This window comes from Glycine max, chromosome 10 (assembly GCF_000004515.6).
Source record: "Glycine max cultivar Williams 82 chromosome 10, Glycine_max_v4.0, whole genome shotgun sequence".
Classification (NCBI taxonomy): domain Eukaryota; kingdom Viridiplantae; phylum Streptophyta; class Magnoliopsida; order Fabales; family Fabaceae; genus Glycine; species Glycine max.
In genome coordinates, this window is record NC_038246.2 from 8,016,948 (window position 1) to 8,042,606 (window position 25,659).

Here is a 25,659-nt window from a genome sequence, read left to right on the forward strand (position 1 = left end):
AAGCATATGCTGCTCTAAATCAGTTGGAATATTTGTCTCTTTGCTAAAGCATGTTTGCATTTTAGTGGAGAAAACACCGAGACTTTTTCAAGTCTCACAAGTTATCCAGAACTACGTAGGTCTGAGTTCCTCATTGGAGGATACGTAGGAGCAAGAGTCTCGCTTTTGTCGACCACACCGCCTTTTGTCGCCATGACTCAAGAGCTGGTAGCCCGCGGAGATACCTTACGGTTATCCGCACCCTTTTGTCATCCAGAGGCGGCGGGCCCGATGACAAGCAGAGACCAAGTTTGGTCATTCTGCACCCTTGTATCATCCAGAGGCGGCGGGCCCGATGATACGCAGAGATACCTTACGGTTATCCGCACCCTTTTGTCATCCAGAGGCGGCGGGCCCGATGACAAGCAGAGACCAAGTTTGGTCATTCTGCACCCTTGTATCATCCAGAGGCGGCGGGCCCGATGATACGCGGAGATACCTTACGGTTATCCGCACCCTTTTGTCATCCAGAGGCGGCGGGCCCGATGACAAGCAGAGACCAAGTTTGGTCATTCTGCACCCTTGTATCATCCAGAGGCGGCGGGCCCGATGATACGCGGAGATACCTTACGGTTATCCACACCCTTTTGTCATCCAGAGGCGGCGGGCCCGATGACAAGCAGAGACCAAGTTTGGTCATTCTGCACCCTTGTATCATCCAGAGGCGGCGGGCCCGATGATACGCGGAGATACCTTACGGTTATTCGCACCCTTTTGTCATCCAGAGGCGGCGGGCCTGATGACAAGCAGAGACCAAGTTTGGTCATTCTGCACCCTTGTATCATCCAGAGGCGGCGGGCCCGATGATACGCGGAGATACCTTACGGTTATCCGCACCCTTTTGTCATCCAGAGGCGGCGGGCCCGATGACAAGCAGAGACCAAGTTTGGTCATTCTGCACCCTTGTATCATCCAGAGGCGGCGGGCCCGATGACAAGCAGAGACCAAGTTTGGTCATTCTGCACCCTTGTATCATCCAGAGGCGGCGGGCCCGATGATACGCGGAGATACCTTACGGTTATTCGCACCCTTTTGTCATCCAGAGGCGGCGGGCCCGATGACAAGCAGAGACCAAGTTTGGTCATTCTGCCCCCTTGTATCATCCAGAGGCGGCGGGCCCGATGATACGCGGAGATACCTTACGGTTATTCGCACCCTTTTGTCATCCAGAGGCGGCGGGCCCGATGACAAGCAGAGACCAAGTTTGGTCATTCTGCACCCTTGTATCATCCAGAGGCGGCGGGCCCGATGACAAGCAGAGACCAAGTTTGGTCATTCGGCACCCTTGTATCATCCAGAGGCGCCGGGCCCGATGATACGCGGAGATACCTTACGGTTATTCGCACCCTTTTGTCATCCAGAGGCGGCGGGCCCGATGACAAGCAGAGACCAAGTTTGGTCATTCTGCCCCCTTGTATCATCCAGAGGCGGCGGGCCCGATGATACGCGGAGATACCTTACGGTTATTCGCACCCTTTTGTCATCAAGAGGCGGCGGGCCCGATGACAAGCAGAGACCAAGTTTGGTCATTCTGCACCCTTGTATCATCCAGAGGCGGCGGGCCCGATGATACGCGGAGATACCTTACGGTTATTCGCACCCTTTTGTCATCCAGAGGCGGCGGGCCCGATGACAAGCAGAGACCAAGTTTGGTCATTCTGCCCCCTTGTATCATCCAGAGGCGGCGGGCCCGATGATACGCGGAGATACCTTACGGTTATTCGCACCCTTTTGTCATCCAGAGGCGGCGGGCCCGATGACAAGCAGAGACCAAGTTTGGTCATTCTGCACCCTTGTATCATCCAGAGGCGGCGGGCCCGATGATACGCGGAAATACCCGAGTGGTTATCCGTATAAACATTCTTTTGCTATCTGTAAGACAGAACGCTTGATAGCATGCAGAGGCTGACATAGTCTTCTGCACCTTTTGTTCCTCCGGGAACAACAAGTCTTTTACATGCGGAAAAGTCATGGTCACCCGCGACTTTCGTCAACCGAGAGGAGCGAAATTAGTGTCATACACTGATTTTCGGGGACCTTTGCTTGATGACATGCGACCATTCTTTGGTCCTTGTGAGGTGCTTGGCACCCATCATTAGGCAATTTGTGAAATTTTGGGAACAACAAGTCATTTGCATGTGGAGATTTTATGGTCCCCCGCGACTCTCGCCAAATCGAGAGGAACGAAATTAGTGTCTTATCTTTACTTTCCTTTTATCTCCAATAAAAGACAAGTAAAGAGGGGCAACTGTCATACCCTAATTTCGTCCGGGGACCTTTGCTCGATGACGTGCGACCATTCTTTGGTCCTCGTGAGGTGCTTGGCACCCATCATTAGGCAATTTGTGAAATTTCAAGACATGCCGAAAAACCAAAAAATATTGATGCACAATCCGTAAGTTTCCGTGACACACCGGAAATCAAATGGAAGCATCATTGCATAATTAAGTGAGGTTCCGTAACATTCCGTAAGTCAAAAAGGGGATGATTATGTAATCCGCAAGGTTCCGTAACATTACGGAAAGAAAACAAGTATCGTTACGAAATTCGTAAGTTTCCGTAACTTTACGAAAAAAGAATCACCAAAAAACAGCAGAGGGGGGTGTACTTAGTAAAAATGGGGGTGCAAATAGCACCCAGGCCCACTTGGGCCCTCTGGAATATTCCTCCAGAAGGCGGTTGCTTCTGGAGGAAGCAACCCTGCTCGCCTGGGCGAGCTGGGCGGCAACCACCTCCCCTATTTTGCTATAAATAGGGGAGGAAGTGAAGAAGAAAAGGGTTCAGCCCCTTAGGCACTTCTCTCTCTTTCGAATTTGCTTGGAAAAATTGTTTCCGTGAAGAAAATCTAAGCCGAGGCGCTTCCGAAACGTTTCCGTAACGTTTTCCGTGAGGAATCTCGCAAAGGTTTCAACCGTTCTTCGACGTTCTTCATTCGTTCTTCATCGTTCTTCGATCTTCAACGGGTAAGTACCTCGAACCAAGCTTTTCGATTCATTCTATGTACCCGTAGTGGTCCACATTGTGTTTCGTGCATTTTTATTCTCGTTTTGTTTACTTTTTATACCCCCTGTTGACGTGCTTAAGCCATTTTACTTAAGTCATTTCTCGCTTAACTTAAAAATAAAATAAATTTCCACCGAACGTTTGAATTGTATTATCCATTAACTTCGGTTAAAATAAATTCCGACCGTTCGGTCGTGCCGTAACCACGTTGGAAATCAAAAAGAGGTAAAAAATAATATAAATAATCGAAAAACATCTTTTAGTAAAATAAAGCGGAAAATCAATCGGACGTTTTCTCTTTGGGATTTCTCATTCTTAATCGAATTGATTAATAACTAAAGTGAAACTAAGGCTAAAATCAACTCGCCTAGTCAAGCTCGTCCACAAAAAATAGGCTTTTGAAGTTCGTCATTTCAATTTCTCACTAAGTAAAATGGATCATTTTTAAGGTCCAACGCCTTAAAATGATCACCTCTTAAAGTAAAAAAGAATCACTTGATAAAAAAGAACTACGTAGGTCTGATTTTCTCATCCCAAATTGAGGAATACGTAGGAGCAAAGGGACACACCCTTGTCGACCACAAAGAGAAAAAAATATAAAAAGGGTATAAAGGACATAGAGACATAAAAAGGGAACATAAAAAATCAAAGTCATGTTTGCACATTCGATTAAAGGCTGTCGTCCCTTGGGGCGGACGTATGGGGTGCTAATACCTTCCCCGTGCGTAAATACAACTCCCGAACCTTTCATTCAAAAGTTCGTAGATCGCGTCTTTTCCGGTTTTTCCGACGTTTTCCTCGAATAAACGTTGGTGGCGACTCCGCGCGTATTCCTTTCGTGGAACACGCATCCCGCGAGTCTCGCGTCGCCCTCCCGCCGAAGGGTAGGTTGCGACAGATGGGAAGCGTTAAATGGCAATTTCTCCAACGTGCTTTTGGGCATCACGTTCAGGCTTGAGCCGTTGTCGATGAGTACTTTGGCCATAACGTGTTCCATGCATTTGACTGGCACATGCAAAGCCCTGCTATGTCCTCTCCCCTCGGCGGGGATTTCCTCTTCAGCAAAGGTGAGGTAGTTGTTGGTCGTGATGTTATTGACGATTCCCCCAAAGCCTTCTACGGAGATGTCTTTGGCTACGTGAGCTTCATTCAAGACTTTTACCAACAAAGCTCGATGAGGCTCAGAGCTCATGAGCATTTCCAGAAGGGAGACTCTAGCTGGGGTTTTGTTGAGTTGTTCAATGACTTTGAACTCGCTTTGTTGGATAATGCGGAGGAACTCGCCAGCCTGCTCGAGTGATACCTCTTTCTTGCCACAACCCTCTCTTCCCTCGGAAAAATCCTTCGTCGGAACATCCTCGTCCGGTGCGGGGATCACTTTGACTTTTTGGACTTCCGTCATCCTTACTTTCCATTTAGTGTTTGCGGGCTGTATCGATAGGCTAGGGGATGCGAACACGCGACCGCTGCGAGTTATGCCACTCAGCCCGGTGATATTGGTCACTTTGGCCGATAATGAGCTGATATCGGTAGCTTCTTCCTTCCTACCGCCCGGAGGGGCATACCTCCATGGAACTGTGCGGCTGTTCTCGTAAGGGAACATGATAGATCTACCACCCGACACTGCCGAGGGGTGTTGAGGTCTTTAGGGAGTCGTGTTCTTGGTGAAGTGTATTATCAAGGGTTTAGGCTTTTTAGGTCCTTCTTCATCTGCCGATTGCATGTATACATGTTGTTCCTCCTCCCTCTCACTGCCGACCTCAAGCCGGCCTTGGTCTATCATCCGTTGTAATAGATCTCTTACTGCTGAACATGTTTCCATGTCATGGAGTACACTCGGATGCATTAAGCAAGAGTCTTCTCTGCACCCGCCACAAGGAATCATGCCCACCTTTTGCAAAGCCTTGTAGATAAACCTTCTGGGGGTCTTTACATCCTCCAAAAGCTTAGGCCCTTGTGACCTACTCACCTCGATGGCATTAACCGCCCCCCCTCCATGATTGGCAAGCGGGTTTGTTTTTATGTTGGGCCCGTCCTCTTGAAAAGTCAACCACTCGGCCTCTATCAAGCTTTGGACCTTACTTTTCAAGGCCAAGCACTGTTCGATCGAGTGGCCCGGGGTTCCCCCATGGTATGCGCAGGTCGCGCTAGGGTTATACCACTTTGGGAACGGGGACTGGAAGATCTTTCCCGGGACCACCATGGCCAATTGGTTGGCAATGAGAGATGGCAAGAGTTCCCCATATGTCATTGGGGTCGGGGCGAAGATTTGTGCCTACCTTGGCAAAAAGTTCCTTGCCGTGTTTGCGCCAAAGTGAGCGTTGTTGGCCGAGTAAGGCCGAGTCGGAGCTGGCGTCCGGAGAGCTCCCCCCTGTGGAGGTGTGGGCATCCTTGGTTGGGTGAGTGCCGTATCAGAAGAGCCCTCGGTGCGAGCCGAAAAACTTGGGTGATGTTGCGCATATTGGTGGGTACCATGGGGGATTTACGGTGGCTTGGGCCATGCAGGTGTTGAAGTGACGGTATGGGCATCTCCCTCTTTCTTCTTTGCCCCAGCTATTCCGGTCCTCCTACTGCTGGCACCTATCGGGGAGTCGTAATCAAACTTTCCCCTCTTCAAACCCACCTCGATCCTTTCTCCGGCGAAGACCAAGGCTGCGAAGTTGGAGGGCATGTAGCCCACTAATTTCTTATAGTAAAATACAGGCAAGGTATCAACCATCATAGTAACCATTTCCTTCTCGACCATGGGAGGGGCTAATTGCGCCTCCAAGTCCCTCCAACGTTGAGCGTATTCTTTAAAAGACTCGCTTTCCCGTTTAATCATGTTTTGCAGCTGAGTCCAGTCGGGAACCATGTCAAAGTTGTACTGATATTGCCTAAGGAAGGCGGTAATCAGATCCTTCCAGGTGCGGATGCGGGAAGCTTCTAGATTAGTCTACCAGATGACCGCTGCCCCGGCCAAGCTATCTTGAAAGAAATGCATCAATAACTTTTCGTCCCTGGAATACGCACCCATCTTGCAACAATACATTTTTAGGTGATTCTTAGGACAAGTTGTCCCTTTGTACCTATCGAAGTCAGGTACTTTGAACTTTTGAGGGATGACGACGTCTGGTACCAGGCATAGGTCGGTCATGTCTGCGAATGGATAATCATCGAACCCTTCAACAGCCCTCAATCTTTCTTCAATGAGATCGAGTTTCCCCTTTCCTTCCACTTCCCGGGGTGGCCCTCCCATGGACAGAAACATTGGCTGTGTTGGGTGGTTCCGAGGTTCTCCCGTGATGTTAGGCTGAGGTAGTGAATTGGGTGCCGATCCCTCGGCGGGGAACGGGGAGTAGGAGTCGACGTCTCCCTGAGCATGTTCTCGATGATCCTCGTGGACCTCGTCTGGATGTCGAGGAGGCTCCCCTTCGAGAATGAGGGGAGGAACGTGACCCTCGTCGTCACGTATGACTGGTGGTGTGTAATTAGGTGGTAAACCGTAGGGGTAAGCTCCTCGGTTGTACCCCAGATGGGGGTTGCTGATGTGCCCCGATGTGCTTCTCTCTCGTCCCACCAGGTTCGGAAAAGGGTGGTGCGCGACAGTTGGGAGAGTCGGGTCTGCTTCAGCAGCAGAAATAACAGCGGCGGCGGTGGCCGCGTTACTCTCCATTAGTTGTTTCATTCCCAGTATGGCATCCATCATGGAAGCCATTTGTTCTTTCAAAGCCGACATGTCGGCCTTCATCTATTCCTGTACTTCCTCTAGTTCACCCATCGTCCTAGATTTGGATCTGGTGCAATAGGGATGCCTTGGGGCACGCTTAGTTATGGCGTCTTTCCTAAAAAGACCAAATGTGAGGAGTACGTAATGAGAAATGAATGTATGTTAGAGATGGAATGTGGGAGTGATCTGATTCATACTGTTTTTTTTCTTTGGAGTAAAATCATGGGATAAAATCATTTTATTCAGAAAGTTATAACTAGTCAAGATCTGAGTGACAATATAAACTCCCTAACGGCTCCTAATTATATGGGTCATTAAGTCTATCATATGCTGACAATAGCGGAGGAGACAGCGGATCTCCTCGGGGGCGGAGTAGGTGTCTGCCATAGCTTTGGCCTTTGCCAGCATTCAGGGAAGCTCTTGACTCCCGTTCAAAGTAAGAGCAAAACGGTCCATGCACATCGTTGCTTCTTGATGCAACGAGTCAATCACCCTTCCTCTAGCCTCCTTTTCCGCTTACACTCGGGCGTATTCGTTCACTACCTTGTGCTCGTGGGCCGTGGCTAGATTTAATTCTTCTTGGTAGTTGCTGGTGATGGCTAACATGTTGGTTTCGGTCTTGCAAAACCACTGAGACAAACTCCTCTTGGACTTTAGGCAAACCCTCAATTCATCCTTCAGGATCAAACCGTTTATTCGCGATTGGTCCCTTTCCTCTCTTTGGAGCTTAAGCTCGCTGTTACTGCCCCACAGAGCCCCCTGGAATTTGTTCCGGTCATGTTCTTCCCTAAGGGCCCTCTTGGTCTCTTGTTCTAAGGCCTTGGTGGTGGCTATATTGACATCTCTCAGTTCAGTGTTCTCCTTTCGGATCCTAACAGCTGCTGACTTGAACTTTTCTTTGACTGTTTGGGCTTTCTCAAGTTCTATCTTGAGGGCCTGTACCTCTTCGTCTTCTTCCGGAGCTTCAACCTCCACCCCCTTAGTGGTCCTCAAACTCGGGAGCCAATCCAGATCTTGTGTGTAGGGGGAACCAATTGACAGACGCTTCTTCTTTGTTTGCTAAGAGCCAGTCCCAATTTGCCTTTTTTTTCTCAGTGCATGAGTAGTGGCCTTCTAACAGGCAAACGTGTCTCATCTCTTGGCAAAAGAAGTGTGAAACCAACCATATGTAGAGGTTCGGCGTACAACAAACGATCCTTACATTGTTCTTCTCACATCTTCGATGGAATGTGTCGTATAGATCGGCTAAGATAGCGACAATTGGGCTTTCTTTGCGGTCGTAAAAGGCGAGAAAAGCATCAATCACCGCCCGGTCCACCAACCCATCCACATTTGGAAAGAGGACCACTCCGAAGATCAAAAGTGCCAGGATGTCCATGAAAAGGGCGCATTCGCCTTGACTTGCCAAGACTCTTGCCTTTGCTTCCAAACATTTCCTTGGTACCCTAACCACCCCATTTTCGACTTGCTTTCCGCGGTCTAATTCCTGTGTCGAGATTTTGACTATCTTAGAAATTCTAGATAAGGAGGGATAGAATCCCGAGAAGGGGTATGGTTTCCTTCCTCCCAGAGGGCATTCCAGGATCTCTTCAAACTCTTCCACTGTGGGTGTTAACTGGAAGTCCCCAAAGGTGAAGCACCTCAAAGGCTGGTCATAATATTGGGTGAGGGAGGCAATGGCCTCAATGGAGACCTCTGCCATGGTTAGGTCTCAGATCTTACCGTAAGCTTTGCGAAAGGCTTGTTGCTGGAGCTGACCCATCAACTGTCCTAACTCTTTTAGACCGGCGACTCCTAGGCTCTTGATTTTAACTTGATAGAACCTCTTTTTAAGCGGAGGCGCTTGACTCGATCCCATGTTTTACTAAAGTGGAATAAAAACCAATGCGAATCAAGACTCTGACATCTATCACAGGTGAAATGGATGAATGCATGAAGAAATGCGTACGACACATATGCATTTTATGGATACGAGAGCTCGGGAGATTATCTCTTTCTTAAATACAACATTCGGGCAGCATAGCGCCCAATGCATGCATTTAAGAAGGTGACACGGACCTTCCGTCTTCTCGTGACAAAGTGAGGGGATCAAGGTGCAACCCGTGCATGATGACATGATGCAAATGCGAAAAAGTGAGGGTAACAAGGAGATGCACACAGCATGACAATATCCTCAAATAATCACACAGCGAAGGCATACATGACATTTAGGTTATATGCATGGCAGTGTTTAAAAGGCACGCAGCGTGTTCGCTTCGTGCCCCTATTTTAGGGACCTAAACGGGAGGAACTAAAAGGCTTTTAGTGATAATCCCCAAGGTGGTCATATCTCTCTTGATGGTTTCCAGAGGTATCATCCCCTTCAAAAAACATATTGCGGCAATAGGGACTACCAGCAACAATATGTTATCAAAAAGGAAAACCCTAGATGAGGGTTCACTGTTATCAAGCAAGTCGGAGACCTAGCATGACCACAAATTCACCTCCACTCCTTATGTTGCCATGGACCCGAGTATAGGGCCCCTTTTCAACTCACCGTGTGTACAAAAAGGTGTTGGTGTTTGTGTGCATCAAATGAATAAATATCTATCTTATGCATACATTAAAAAGCACACTAAAAGCATAAAAGAGTTATATACAAGGACATAAGAAAAAATAAAGGAAAACGAACAAAGGAGAAGTCATGGTAAGGAATGCACACTGAGTGATTGGCCTAACTCTCTAAAAACAGTCCCTAGTGAAGTCGCCAACTATTGCAACCTACCTTTCGGCGGGAGGGCGACGCGAGGGCTCACGGGAACATCTTCCAAGGGAGGAAAATGCGTGGAGTCGCCACCAACATTTATTTGAGGAAAACGTCGGAAAAACCAAAAAAGGTGTGGTCTACGAAAAGTGTGAAAAGGTTCGGGAGTTGTTTTTACGCACGAGGAAGGTATTAGCGCCCTACGCGTCCATCACAAGGGATGGCAGCCTTTAACCAAGTGTGCAATATCATGTCTTCGATTTGTTTTATTTTCCCTTTTTTATGTTTTTATGCCTTTTGTATTTTTTTATCTTTTTGTGGTCGACAAGGGTGTTTCCATTGCTCCTACGTATTCCTCAATTGCGATGAGAAAATTAGACCTATGTAGTTCTTTGAGAACTAAACGTTGGTTAAGTTGTGTTTATCTTTTTCGTAAGATATATTTTAATCGAACAAAAGTCGTTTAAGGTGTTGGACCATTTAAACGATCTTTTGATTTAGAAAGGAGAGAAATGTTAAGGCGCTGGACCATTAACGATCTCTTGGTTTTTGAAAGTAGCTGTAAAGTTACATGTTGATTTTATGCTTTCGAAGGTCCATGTTAACCAATAAAAGCAAAGAGGACCGTTTAAGGCGTTGGACCTTAAAACGGTTTTTAGTGATTTTTGCGGACAAAGCTTGATTTGTGAGTTGATTTTAGCCTTAGTTTCACTTTGATTATTAGTCAATTCATTCAAGGAAACTTTCAAAGAAAAAATGTCCGATTGATTTTTTTGATTATTTTATTCGAAGATATTTTGATTATTTTATTATTATTTTGCCTTTTTTCGGTTTAAACGTGGTTACTACGTTAACGCTCGGTTGGATTTTATTTTAACAGTGATTAAATGATATTACAACTCAAATGAAAACAAACGAAATGAAAATAAAAGTACGCGAAACAAGTGGGGACCACTAAGGGTGCATAGAATGAATTGAAAGATTCGATTTCGAGAACTTACCAGTTGAAGACCGAAGTGTTGGACCTTGTGGCCTCAATAATCTTAAGAAGGATAGGCTTAGAATGCAGAAGAAGCAACAATAATCAATTTAACAATTTTCTTTAAACATGCAAGACACAATTGATCGCAACAAAATAAATAGGATAAGGGAAGAGAGAATGCAAACACAATTTTATACTGGTTCGGCCACTTCCCGTGCCTACGTCCAGTACTCAAGCATCCCACTTGAGATTTCCACTACCTTTGTAAAATCCTTTACAAAGTCTGAACCACACAGGGACAACCCATCCCTTATGTTCAGATGCTTTACAACAAGAGACTCACAGTCTCTTAGCCAATCTCATTGAATAAGAAGAATGGAAGAAGAATTCTCTCTTCAAGAGAAGAATATTACAATGAAGATCATGTAAGAATCCTTATAGATTTTGCAAGTGTTTGGCCAAGGATTTCTTTTGAGAGAGCATTTGACAATGAAGTTCTTTTGGTATCTCTCTCATTGTCTTTTGAGAGGATGAGACATTTAGGACCAGCAAAACTCTCTCTATCTTTTGAGAGGATAAAACATTTTGGCCAAGCAAAACTCTCTCTTAAAATTCGTGCCCAAGTCACCTATTTATAGGCCTTTGATGGCCATTCATAAATCCATTGAAAAGATGTGACTGTTGGCAGATTTTCTGAAAACTCTCCACTGGTAATCGATTACAATGCCTGTGTAATCGATTACATAGTTATAATTTGAAGGATTATGACTTTTGAATTTGAATTTCCAAAGTTTCATTGCTGGTAATCGATTACAGACATATGGTAATCGATTACATGTTGAAAATTCAAATTCAAAACCTTTTTCAACAGCTATTTCTCAACCCTGTCTTCTGGTAATCGATTACACTTCCTGGTAATCGATTACCAGAGCCTTGCATGTCTTGAAAGCACTTTGTTTTAAGGCAAGGCTTGGTCTTTAGTGAATCTTGAAACAAGGCTTTGTTTGTTGAAGCAATCTTGAATTATTCTTGAAGAAAATGCTTATCATTTGAAGCAGCCTTGTTTGATTCTTCTTTGGCATCATTAAAATCATGTATACATACATTCACATGAAGAACGACGAAGAACAAATGAAGAACGATGAAGAACGGTGAAGAATCTTCACGAAATCGCTCACGGAAACGTTCTGGAAGAGTTATGGAAGCACCTCGACTTGGATTTTTTCCACGAAAACAATTTTCCTCACTAATTTTGAGAGAATCCTAAATACCAGAAGGGCTGAACATTTTTGCTCTACCCTCTTTCCCCTATTTATAGGAGAAAAGAGGGAGGTGGTTGCCACCTAGCTCACCCAGGCGAGCTGGGTTGCTTCCACCAGAAGGCACCGCCTTCTATTGGAACCCCCTGGAAGGCCCAAGTGGGCCTGGTTGCCATTTGCACCCCCTTTTACTAAATACACCCCCTTTTGTATTTTTTTTTTGCTGATTCCTTTCCAAAACGTTACGAAACTTTATGGATTTAACGACACCCATTTTCTTTCCGGAATGTTGTGAAACTTTACGAATTGCGCAACAATGCTGCCTTTCGACTTCCAGAATGTTGCGGAACTTCACGGATTACCTAACGATGGGTGTTAAGTACCTCGAGGCGGTCAAGCGAAGGTTACATGCCACCAAACAATGGTCCCCGAACGAAATTAGGGTATGACAAATGTCTTATGTCTTTTACATTTTTACAAGACTTCAATGTCTTCTGTCTTTCACATTTCCAAAGACTTCAATGTCTTCTATCTTTTACATTTACAAGACTTCAATATCTTCAGTCTTTTACAAAGACTTCAATACCTCTAGTCTTATGTTTTACAAGACTATGATGTCTTTTGCTTGATGCTTTTGATATTTCATTGTAAATGTCCTTTTGCTTTTTTGGTTTCACTTCCTTTGTTTCCTCTAGTGCCCGATTTCGAATAACAAGATCGCTCAAATGAAATTAGTGTCCTTATCTTTACTTACCTTTTCATTTTCAATAAAAGATAAGTAAAGAGGGGCAACTGTCAGACCCTAATTCGTCCGAAAAATATCATTCAATATGATATTATGATTCTTGCTAGTCGAATTATAGTATTTGGCGCCAGTTACAGTGCGAAGCAAGGAATCACTCGATGTTTTGATCAAGAAAACAAAAAGATACCAAGGAAGGGGGCAATAGGGTCTTTTCTGGATTTTTCTAGACCCTAGCTCACCCAGGCTAGCATTTGGCTTGCCTGGGCCATGAAATGACTTTGTGCCTAAGCAAACAGCTTGCCTGGGCAAGCTTATACCTTTAGAGCTAAGCAATTGGCTCTCCTGGGCGAGCTTCCCCTTCCCCAAATGGTTTATTTTTTCTATAAATAGCCATGAAGGGGAAGGGGCAAAGGGTTCAGGAAGTTTTAGAGGAAGAAAATCGAAGGGAAAAGCAGAAAAAAAGAAGAAAAGCGAAGCCAAGGCGCTACCGAATCACAATTGAGGATCATTCCCTACATCGCTTCTCTTGCGAGCCTTGTACCCTGTGCAACAACCGGTTAGTTCTTCTTCCTTTTCTTTTATTTTCTTAAGATTTGAATGTAATCCATGTACCCTTATGGGTCCTCTCTGCTATTATGTATGTATTCATCTTCTCCCCTTTATCGTTGGTAATTTCACTTTATTTGTAAGGTTTAATTCTAGCTGACCACGAGTGCTGTGAAATTGTTGTTTTCTTTTGTGAGACTAGAGACTAATAAACAAAAAAAGAGTAAAGGAAATAAATTCACAACCAAACTTCTTTTTTATCAAATATCACTTGAGATCGTTTCAAGGTCCAACACCTCAACGACTTCACCCGCTTTTCAAAATTTAAAATATCGTTTCAAGGTCCAACGCCTTAACGACTTTTTGTTCACAATTAAAATAAATCTTTCAAAAACATAAAATCAATTTAACACATAAACATTCAGACTTAAAGAACTACATAAGTCTGATTTCATCATCGCACTTGGGGATATGTAGGAGCAAGGGCAACACCCTTGTCGACTCGAAAAAATTAAAAAGATAAATAATAAAATAATCTCATAAAAGCAATTCACCGTTCTTGGGAAAACAAATAATTTTGAAGTCACATTGTGCATACTCGATTAAAGGCTGTCATCCCTTGTGACGGGTGCGTGGGGTACTAATACCTTCCCTACACGTAAACAACTTGCAAACCCTTCTTTTCAAAATTTGTAGACCTCTTTTTGGTTTTTCTAACGTTTTCCTCGAATAAACATTGGTGGCGACTCCACTCGTTTTCCCCTTAGGAGACGAACTCTTGTTCTTTTATTTTCTTTCACCGTCCCATCGTGAGGTAGGTTGCGACACAGAAATATCCCACGTTTGAAAGACAGTCGTCTAGTGATAGATAAAAGTTTTCGCATATCAAAGACTTGCGTGTGAAATTGAGACAATATCAATCTTAAAGAATACTAAGCATACACTTAAAAAGAGAAGTAGAATCACTTGGTTTGTATTGATTCACTCAACCTGTGCTACGTTTAGTTCTCCTTTACACAACAGTAAAGGGTTCCATTAATCACAACTGATTACAAAGTAGGTATTATGTCTTGCCACTCCTGGTTCTTACAAGTATTCTCTAGGCCACTACCAATACGATTCTTAGACTCCCCCTAAATCTAAGAACACTCAAGTATTGTTTTGTCACTAAGCCACTTTCTGGCTTTCACAAGAAAGGTTTGGAAAAGAATCGATGATTCTAACACTCTTAGAGTACTTTTACAATGAGGATGGAATCTTATTATGAAATTTTGCTTATGCAAAGAATAGACTACTTAAGCTCAGTATTTCTTTCAAATAAGATACTTCTCGTTTCTCTTGATTTCAAAACTTGGTCATTTTCTTTTGAAATTCATGAATTTGAATGATGACTTGAGTCACCTTTTATAGATGATGAATGAGCAAATCTTCTCTGGGATTAGCGCATTCAAATTCTGACTATTGTCAGTCTCTATTGCGTAGTGTTAGTTGGAGGAGAGAAAAGAATCTTCCAAAATATGGCATGTATGTCACGATTCCATTAGCATATTGATCTTGGATAAATTCTTTCCAAATTTGTATTAATCATACAGAATTCAAATGTTACTTAAATCAAGTAACAAGGAATAACATAATTGAGATAGATTCCTATAAGAATACCCTTAATACAAATAGAAAGTTTCATGTAAGTGATTAATGTCCATTGGATGCTTGATAAAAGGGACATTAGATGAGTCATTGGTTTTTAATAATTAAATCTTGTTTTATTAACAACGCAATGGACATTGTGTATAACTTAATATAAACAAGTTCTTGTAAGGTAGTGTGGACAACCATATTAACAGAGTTAAAGGATAGGGGATATATTACTACATAAGCTTCATATGATGTGTCATGTACACTTACACTTAAGTCATTAGTAATGAAGGGATCGTCTAGTGATAGATCAACTAGTTCTAACAATCTTTCCTTTTTTTTTATCATAACAAACCATATAAATTTTGATTCAAGAATATAAGCTTAGACTGATTATGATGATCAAAGATCAGAGTTATATACATGAAAGTTTGCTTGAGAATTCCCCTTGAGTTCTATAGCCTTTATGCATGTTCAAAATGATAGAGATGAATAAAGGACATGTGATCATATATGTAAGAAACATAATAGACACAACATAGACTTGCCAAACACTTATATAATAAAATGAAGTGTTGCTCTTTATTACATCAAAATTCTTCCTATTTCTTCTCCCCTTTTTTCATTAACAAAAAAAATTGTTAGGTTCAAAGAATGAAAGAAATGAAGAAAGACATCATTGTTGTCCTTGAGTAGGTGGAGGTGGAACTATCTTGCAGTTGTTTGGTGGTGGAGGAGGAGGTAGGCTTAGGGTTGGGGTTGGAGTTTAGGGATGGATGGTGTGTATAGTTGGTATGCTCTATGGTTGAACAAGTGGTGAGGGTTGGATCAGTGGTGTGGCAATAGCAGGTGGTGCAAAAACTCCAAATAGAGACATTTGGTCTTGTTGGAAATTTTGCAATAGCATGGCACCAAGATTGGAGAATTGAGTGTTAATGGTTTCTTGCATAGAGCGCCAAAATTGCTAATTTTCTTGTATTTGAAGCTCAACAAATGAACCTATGGCTTGACCAATTAGTTCCTAGACTTAGTTTCTAGATACAAAAGATGGAGGTGCATAATTGATTGGCATTGGACCTGAGCTTGTTGAGTAGGCAATCACTGCATCAGGCACATCCTTTTCTTTGGGCGTAGCTTCATGTGAGGTTTTTGTCTGCTTAACCTCATCAGCTTGAAGGGACTCATGGATTGGTTCTTCATCATCCATCAGGAATGGACTCATGGAATGTTTGCAGCTACTTCCATTTTCATATTATAAAATGCCACCCTTGGCCTTCAACACAAAACCATTCACTGTACCCCACTTTCTTTTCTCGTTCACAGCTTGGCTTCCCTTTAGCCAAAGCTTAATCCTTCAAGCATTTTAAGGTACACAGATACTCATTGTTCTTATTTCTTCTTAATTACAAATTTTTATGGGCATCTTTTATCTAACAGTTTGAGTCAAAATAGGTAAGCATAATTTGCCTAAAAAAGGAAGAAATACGAGTGATAAAAAAAAGAAGCACTTCAAACCATGGCTTGAATTTGAACATATCCCCACCAAGGGTTGCCAATCAGATACTTGATTCCCCACCTCAATTACCAATAGCTCCACCAACATCACCATCAAGCTCATGTGTGTCCAGCGAACTAAGCCAAGATGACAACAACAACAACAACAAAAACAACGACAACAACAACAACGGCTGCACTCGGAGCCCTGAAGACATTTCCATGGTGCAAGAAGGGTGTTCTCACTGCCTTATGTATATGATGGTCAATGAGGGTGAACCCAAGTGCCCCAAATGCAAAAGCACCACCTTGATTCATTTTCTTAATTACAAAAACATCCCATAAGGAGGGGACACAATGCTATGCTACCTTGCTGTGATATTTGCATTTTGTGCCGCAAGTAGGATAAGTTAGTTTTTAAAAAAAGGAATCTCCTTTTTAGGACATTTCTTTTATCTTATGTTTTCTATCTTTTTTCTAAACCTTTCTTTATGAGTTGTGCAACATTGTCAATAATTATAATTTTATTATCTTTTATATCATTTTCTTATTTCTAATTTGACCTCTACTAAGTACTAATAACTGAATCAAGCAACATTGGCAACTAAGTGTCAATAGGCATAATTGGAAATAGGAAAATGCGAATAAATGAATATCATCAAAATATATGTTGATTTTAACTTTTCAAATATTATTTATCCTTACTACCTAAACGTTTTAAGTCTTTTGAGTGTGAATGATCAATGTTTGAATGAATTTGTGTTATTATGATACATGAGACTGATTTAAGAGGTCTTTCTGATAACCAATAGAATATGACATGGTATCAAAGTCACGGTGTCTTAATGAGTGATTAAAAGAAGTTAATAGGGCCATCTGTTTGCTCGGATGTTACAACGAATAAATAGTTGCATCGTCAGGTCAAACCATCGTAAATATTGAACGGATTTTTGGTTTTGTGCTTCAAGCTTTTTAAAAACAACAACTTATTTTTAATTCTTTCAAAAGAAGTTTTCAAGATGGGGTTAGTTTTTGTTTTCTCCAATTTTTAGTTTTAATATAAACTCATTTTAAAAGTTTCATATTCTATGAAATTAGTTTAAGAGTGCTTTTGTGTGGTGGTGACGACAATGTTGTAGGTGATTACAACATGGTGATGGTGGTGCTGATGTCGACTGTGGCAGTTGTGGTGGCAATATTGATGACAATTGTGGTTTTGGTGAGGATGGTAGTCGTTGCATAGGTGGTGATCGTGGTAGTAGTATCGGTGAATATGGTTATCACTACTACAAAAAGCACATTTAACATCGTACGTTTAACATCGGTTTTCCTCAAAACCGATGTTAACGTTAACCCGATGGCATAATTGTAATTAATGTAAAGTTTTTAACATCAGTTTTTTAGAAAACAGATGTTAATTAGCTTACGTTAACATCGGTTGTTTAAAAACTGATGTTAACATTAAATTGGTAACATCGGTTGTTTAAAAACCGATGTTAACATGAAACTGGTAACATCGGTTTTTGAATAACCGATGTTAAAGTTAGTATGTTAACATTGGTTTTATGAAAAAACAATGTTAACATAAGATATGTTAACATCGGTTTGTTGTAGAAAACTGATGTTAATGTTAACATCATTTAGTTAACATCGGTTTTGTATTGATAACCAATGTTGTACTTACATTTTAAAATATTAGATTGCGAGCCCTATTTTTCTCTCGCTTTATTCTTCTCCGTTGAAGCTTCTTCGTCTTCTCAACTGTTCTTCCCAGCTGCTCTTCTTCTGCGCAAGTGTTCTTCTTCTTCGTCGCAAGTGGTTTTCTTCTTCTTTGCAACTGATAGCGTTGTACTCCATCGAAGGTTGTTCTTCTTCTTCCCTATTTTAAAATGTTTATTTCTGCAACCTAATCACGACTGTTGTTCTCCATCTAAGGTTGTTCTTTGTGCTCTGTTGTTCTCCATCGAAGGTTCTTGTTCGCACTTTGTTTTTCTCCATCGAAGGTACGCTTCGCGACTCTTTGTTGTAAGGTTGTTGGAAGTAGTTCTTTTTATCAATATAATACATTCTTTGTAAGTCTCTGGTAGTATTCAAAATTTGGGTGTAGTTGTTTTTATCATTATTTATTACATTTTGGTTCATTATGAGAAGATAAACCTTATGTGTGTGTTCTAGAGAGCTAACATCAATATTCATAGCATTTTTTTATTTTAGTAAAATATGAAATTGTTATGTTCTGTTATTCGACTGACATGCCTTGTGAGTTTGGTTTGTCATACTGATTGTGTATACAAATGTTTGGAGGTGTGATTGCTGGCTTTCTTACTATAACAAGTATGGATTGTGCAGATAAAACTTACATACTATTACTCTAATGGATCAACATGATGCTGTAATCTTAATCTTATGTACTAGTATCTTATCTATTATTTGATCCTATAATTTAAATGAAGATCTTGTCTATTAGTTACAACTTAGTTTAGATTAAGATAGATTGGATCTCTTGTCAATCAGTTGTACATAGACTCTATAAGTGTACTATACAGTATCAATGAAATGCAATTGAGAATTTCCTCAATAATTTACTCTATTGGTCATTAAAAACCACCAAATTGAAAAATTGAACTCATGAAATTGGCCTACTCTCATGGACCCTCCTTGCTTTGAATTGGAGATCATGGAATCATGCAATCTCTACTCATGCATGATCTAGTCGGTTTTCGATCCCTTTGGTGGACGACCCTTGTAGAACACGAGTGCCTTCTTGACAGTAATGCTCTTCATCCCACAGGAAGTGAAAATGGGTTTGTCAGTCCCGGTAGGCTTCCAATAACCAGAAGTAGTTGCTCTATTAGGCCTCACTCCATTGGGATACTTCCTATCTCTAGGAGTAAAGAAATACCACTCATCCTCCCCAAACAAAGCTTTGCTTGTTCAAAATGAAAAGCTATCATTGCTTTAGTAATTACTACTTCAAGACAATAGAAACAACAATAACAACAAAAGCCTTATCCCACTAAGTAAATACTTCAAGAAAAGAATGAAACACAAACTAAAACAATGCAATTGCTAACACAGACTTGGGAGCTCCCATGGATTATAGTTGTAAAGATCTATTTCTGCTATGAATGAAGCAGGAAGGGGTGATGATGTCACTTTGTTTCTCAGATAGTGAACAATTAGCTCCTCATAAGAAAGGTGGAATCTAAATCCAGGAGGGAGTTGGATTTTTGAATTAGCATCTTTATCCATGAACATGAAGGTAGGATGCCTCAGGAGGAACAACCTAGGAAATGTATCAATCAGTTACCGATATTATCGATCAAAATGTCTATAAGCTTGAAACACTATGCATGGATTATATATATAAGCTGCTAGGCCATGTAGAGAGGGACAATTATTCTGCATATAATACTAGCCAAACTAATATTCAAATCAAATGGTTTGATGTCTTCTTCACTTCATTTGTAAAAAGAGATGAAATCAATCCTTTCACTTGTAAAACTAAATTAATTATGACAACAACAAGTTTATTTAAAGCTAGGCTTAGAATAAATACCAACCATAAAATTTGAACTTGACTTAATAATTAAGGGACCAACCATTAGGAAATATGCTATGAGTATTTATTAAAATTTATTATTGTAGCCGCCCATTAGCATCACAATTTCAATGAAAAACTCTCATCATGTGAGTGTAATTGTGTGACTGATTTTGTGGCATTACATGATAGCTTGTCCATCAGCTGGAATGTGAATCCCAACATAGCTTAGGCCATGTTGTTTCTGTGGATGAACACCTAAGTAGTCTCTTCTTTCCCATAGTTTCCACTGTGCTTCCTTCCTTATTTGTTTTCATGGGAAACTTCTCTTTTAATCCATGTAACCTTTCATTTCATTCTTATTAGAGCTTGAGGTGAATTCCTTTGTATTTCGTTCATTAACAGTGATAAGTAAAAGCATGGAATTAGGAACGAATAGGATTAGATTATATTATTTGATGTGTCATGTGTCATTATAATTAGCTAGTTGTAATAAATAACATTGTCATTATTTATATTATTGGTTAAAAGAGGATATTTATTATGTAAGGATAAAAATCGTTAGAAACCATAATATGCAAAATACAGTTTGGTAAGCTGGGGGAAATTATTGCTGCCCATACTACATAAAGAGCACAGGCAATTTGTGTACATCACTTTCAGCACACAGACTTAGATTGGTATGCTCTTATGTCTCTGTTGATCACTACTCTCTCTTATTTCTTTGTTGGAAACCATTGATTTGGAGCTGAAAATGTCATTTTCATTATTAATTAAATAATCATTATGAAAATCAGTTTTTTTTAAATTAAAAAAAGCAGTTTGACAACCAGTTGAATTCCTAAAATCAGTTCATTCTTATATTTAGATTAAAAACTGATTAGGTTTGGTTTTAATTTTTTATAGAAACTGATTTTTTCTCACCCCTAATTTGAACCATGCATTCCTTCCAGTATTGTATACACAACAACTGGAGGTTTTGGTGCTGCTTGCGCAGAGAATAAACCATTTGGGTTGTCAACAAATTCATGCTTCCTTTCCTTTCCCGGTGGAGCTCCCACTGTGAATTCATACAGCTTTAAGAGAACAAAGCACCCACGTTAGAAAATTAAACTATCATATTTAACAAGTTTTTCATTTGTACAAGACAGAAAATGGAAATGAAAGAAATAGAGTGAAAAATAATAGACAGAACAAACACAACCAAACACAATTTTCAGGTTTTGTGATTTGTTTGAACTAGACTCTATCATCCCCTCCTTTCTCTCATTTCTAAACCCCTTCCTTTTCTACTTTTCCCTAATGTTAACTCTCAAGAATCCTCTTTATTGACGCAGAATGAACTTCTTAACAGCTTTTGGTAGGTAGTGCCTTGGAGGAAAGAAAATTTTTTTAAAACAAATTGCTACTGGAGACAAATTGCTTCTAGAAGGTTAGTGCCACCACATCCTTACTTCAGAGTGTTTATGGTGTGTTTTTGCTTTCTTATTCTGCCATGCAAATGAATCATCCAACCTCAGATATGGTAGGCAAAGATTTGGGAAGTACGGACGGCCCCCATTATGTGCAAATTCAAAACAAGCATGCCTTCCCATTATATGGCTTGCCTCCCAACTATACACCACCCAATGTGGCATACATTCCCAATAAGAATGTCAATAACTCCACTCCTATACCCATTGAGAGCCAACAACCCCAAACTAATCATACACATGTCTCTTAAACCGTGGGGGAGACACATGAAATTCCCCACCATAATCTAGCCAACTTTGAGCCTTGCCTCGGATATGCCACTAAAGGGCAAGCAGTTGGTGGTATACCCCTACAAAACCCTTTGGAGGGCCCTCAGTATCATCCCCAGCTACACCTCTTGCATTCCACAACAAGTAAAAACCCTCATGCTATGACAGAAATGGGAAAGTTGGATCATCTAGAGGAAAGGCTCAGGGCCATTGAAGGAGGTAAAGATTATGTCTTTGCTAACCTAGAAGAGTTGTTCCTAGTACCCAATATCATCACCCCTCCCAAGTTCAAGGTGCTGGACTTTGACAAGTACAAGGGGACTACTTGCCCCAAGAACCATCTAAAGATGTATTATTGGAAGATGGGGGCATACGCAAAATATGAGGAATTGCTGATACATTCCTTCCAAGAAAGTCTTACTGGGGTAGCTGTTACCTGGTACACTAACTTGGAACCTTCCCGAGTCCATTCTTGGAAGGACCTAGTGGTTGCCTTCGTTAAGCAGTGTCAGTATAATGTCTTCGGATAGGATGCAACTACAGAACATGTGAAAAAAGGGGGCACGAATCTTTCAAAAGAATACGCCCAAAGGAGGAGAGACCTGGCAGCTCAAGTGGCACCTCAATGACGGAGAAAAAAATGATGACAATGATAGTAGACACATTACCAGTATTCTACTATGAAAAGATGGTGGGCTACACACCTTCAAGCTTTGATGATATGGTCTTCACCGACGAAAGGATCAAAGTGGGTCTAAAAAGAGGCAAATTTAATCATCCTACTTGGACGAATGAGAAAACTGGGGCAAATGAAGAGGGTGAAAATGAAGGAGAAACCCATGCTGCGACTGTCATTCCTACATGGCCAAACTTCCCACCAACCCAACAATGTCATTACTCAGCCAATAACAAACCTTCTCCTTACCCACCACCCAGTTATCCATAAAGGCCATCCCTAAATCAACCACAAAGCCTGTCTACCACACAACCAATGCTAAACACCACCTTTAGCACGAACCAAAACACCAACCAAAAAGGAATTTTGCAGCAAAAAGCCTGTAGGATTCACCCCAAATTCCGGTGTCATATGCTAAACTTGCTCTCATATCTATTCAATAATTCAATGGTAGCCATAACCCCTGCTAGGTTTCCTCAACCTCCATTTTTCCGAGGATACGACTTGAACACAACATGTGCATATCATGGAGGAGCCCTGGGGCATTCCATTGAGCACTGTATGACCCTGAAGCATAAGGTGCAAAGTCTAATTGATGCGGGTCAGCTGAAATTTGAGGAGAATCGCGTGTAAATCCTAACATTGACAAGCGACACCACACCTGGGGCAATTTTGAAAGTTGTTGTTAGATGTCTCTAACGACTCATCAAGATTTTCAAGTCTATGCCATTATTGTAAACCATAGTTACAATGCTAAATAAAATGGATAAGTCTGACATCTTTGTCCCTCATCCTCTCGTAATTACATCTTTGCTTCCACTAGAATGTGGGTGCAAGCCATTGGTTTGTTTGCTCAAGCGACATGCGCTCCTGAGTGATGACTTCCAAGACCGTTCAATAAGAGATTACTCGTCTTGCACGTTGGTGGGGGTGTCGTAAAACAACGAGTAAAGTTCAAAACAAATAAGTTTCAAAATAAAAAAAGGGGTTCAAAAAGAAAAAGAAAAAAAAAGCATTTGATTGACTGTGTTTCCAGAACGTTCATGTGACCTCATTTTATCATTCCGGAAAGTTTGTCTTTTAGAGAGAAGTGAGTTATCAAGAATAGGATGTTGGACAAATGGCCTCAGTTACCTTAAGAAAAAGGGGGGTTGAATTAAGATACAAAGACTATTCCCCAATTAAACTTTCACTCTCTCTTTTCGGATTAACAATGCACCCTTAACATGAATTACTCAAAAGACAATTCAAAATAAACTTCTTTAAAGCAAAAGATAAATAGCAATAAATAAAATAAGTTTAAGGGAAAAGAGAAATGCAAACTTGATTTATACTGGTTCGGCCACTTCCCGTGCCTATGTCCAGTCCTCAAGCAACCCACTCGAGATTTTCCACTATCTTTGTAAAACTCATTTTACAAAGTCTGAACCACACAGGGACAACCCTTCCCTTGTGTTCAGGAATCCTCTACAACAAGAGACCCACAGTCTCTTAATCCCTTTTCAGAAATAAGAAGAAGAGAAGAAGAGATCTCTCTTAAAAGAGATAGATTGTACAATGAAGATCAATCAAAATTCCTTATTAAATATGCAAGTGGTTGACCAGGGAATCTTTTTGAGAGGATAAGACATTTCAGTTCAGAAAAACTCTTAATCTTTAGAGAGGATAAAACTTTTTGGGCAATGAAAAATCTCTTTAAATTCGTGTTTCCAAGTCACATATAAATAGACTTTTGATGGCCATTCATAAATCATTTGAATAGATGCGACTCTTGGAAATTATATTCTGAAAATCCCCTCTGGTAATCAATTACAAGACTTGTGTAATCGATTATAGGTTTAAAAAATTTGAATTAAAACGTTCAATAAACTGCTGGTAATCAATTACAATCCATGTGTAATCAATTACACGTTATAAATTTTGAATTCAAATTTCTAGTGACTGTTATAAACATTTTCAGCTGTTGGTAATCGATTACCAGAGAGCAAATCTCAATTTGAAATAATAGAATTCTTTGGTCAAACCTTTTGTTTTTTCAATTTGGAAACTTCTTCCTAAAGATTCTAGAGATCAACTTGATCATATATCTTGATTTTCTTGGATTCTTGTCTTGAATAAAACTTAGAAGCACTTGATCCTTTAGCATCATCAAGACATCAAAACATCTTGCTTCTACGTAGGAGTCATTTGACTTAATCCATCAACTGAAAAATCCTTCAACTATTTCTCGTCCTTGGAAAATTCTTTTTGCAAGAATCAACTGCTTCTTTCATTCTTCCTCACTACAAGGTTGTGAAAACAAGACAAAAATTGGTGCCTCTAAGCCCTACACTGGGGCAATGAAAGGCACCATGCATAAACCTCAAACGAACCTAGGGGCAAATTAGAAGTTCTCACCCAATAGGTTCCTTGCTACAAGGTCATGACGAAAGACAACGATTGTACCTCAAAGCCTTACACTGGGGCAATGAAAGGCACCATGCAAAAACCTCAAGCGAACCTAGGGGCAGATTAGAAGTTCTCACCCAATAGGTTCCCAGGTACAAGGTCATGACGAAAGATAACAATTGGTACCTCAAAGCCTTACACTGGGGCAATGAGGGGCATCGTGCATGAGCCTCAAGTGAACATAGGGGCAGATCAAAAGTTCTCACCCGTCGATGTTTTTAAACAAGAAAAAAAAGGGGGGGGGAGACAAACCCTGGAATTTCAATAGATTAATTAAACGTCAAACGGCTCCATTGCCATCACTCCAAAATGGTCAAGTGACTAAATCAAACAAAACATACACTCTGAGGGAGTTCCCAAAGAGATTTGCAAAAGATAGGATAAGGTTGCATGAATTATCACCTTTTTCAAAAGGACAGTCAATCTGTGTTTTCCAAAAAAATTAAATCAAAATAAAAATCACAAAATAGGGAAATAATGTCATGAACATTGTACAACTTTCCATTGCATTGCATTGTTTCATATGAGGTCAGCATTACCAAATTTCACGACAAAGGTTGCATGTGTCTGCATCCCTAAAAATCATGTTAACTGCATAGATTTCCTACATCTCGTGTCCAATCTTTTTGGATGACCGACCCTCTCGATGAGTCGATCTCTTGCTTTCTCATAAAGGTGGACCCTTGGGTACTAGTACCTATCACCTTTAGAGGACTATATGTCCTCGCCATCAGAGGACTGCACATCCTCGCTTGTAGAGGGCTGCACGCCCTCGCCTTTAGAGGGCTACGCGTCCTCATTTTCAGTGTGCTCCATATCCACACCTTAAGAGAATATAAGGTCCTTTGCCCTTAGATGCTTCACCGAGACTTGCGCTCCCGGTTAAGGGGCCAGTAGTTTCCTTTAACAGTTCCTGGGTCATCCCCTGATATTGGAGGGCGACCAACTGTGCGAGCACATCCAGGGAGGGAGGCTATCACGCATCTACTATGCATACCGGGGCAAGATTTCACCCGTGCTGCTACAAAAAGACGAGTGCGGATCATGCGCACCAACATGACCACTCTTACAGGGATATGGATGACGTTGCTATTTAG

The 25,659-nt window shown here is 41.2% G+C and overlaps 1 protein-coding gene across 1 annotated transcript; it reads right to left on the reverse strand.

The window, feature by feature from the left end:
- Positions 1–18,864: 18,864 nt before the first annotated feature.
- Positions 18,865–19,407, reverse strand: NAC167 (NAC transcription factor 167). The gene is made up of 2 exons (XM_006589795.1): positions 19,236–19,407; positions 18,865–19,079 (listed from the first exon to the last, which is right to left on the reverse strand). The coding sequence occupies exons 1-2, from the start codon at positions 19,405–19,407 to the stop codon at positions 18,865–18,867; spliced, it is 387 nt and encodes a 128-aa protein (XP_006589858.1).
- Positions 19,408–25,659: the final 6,252 nt, after the last annotated feature.

Coding starts and splice junctions, on each gene's coding strand:
- NAC167 (XM_006589795.1), bottom strand. CDS start 19,407: ATGGATAAAGATGCTAATTCAAAAATCCAACTCCCTCCTGGATTTAGA. Junction 19,080..19,235: donor TAATCCATGGGAGCTCCCAA/GTCTGTGTTAGC, acceptor GAACAAGCAAAG/CTTTGTTTGGGGAGGATGAG.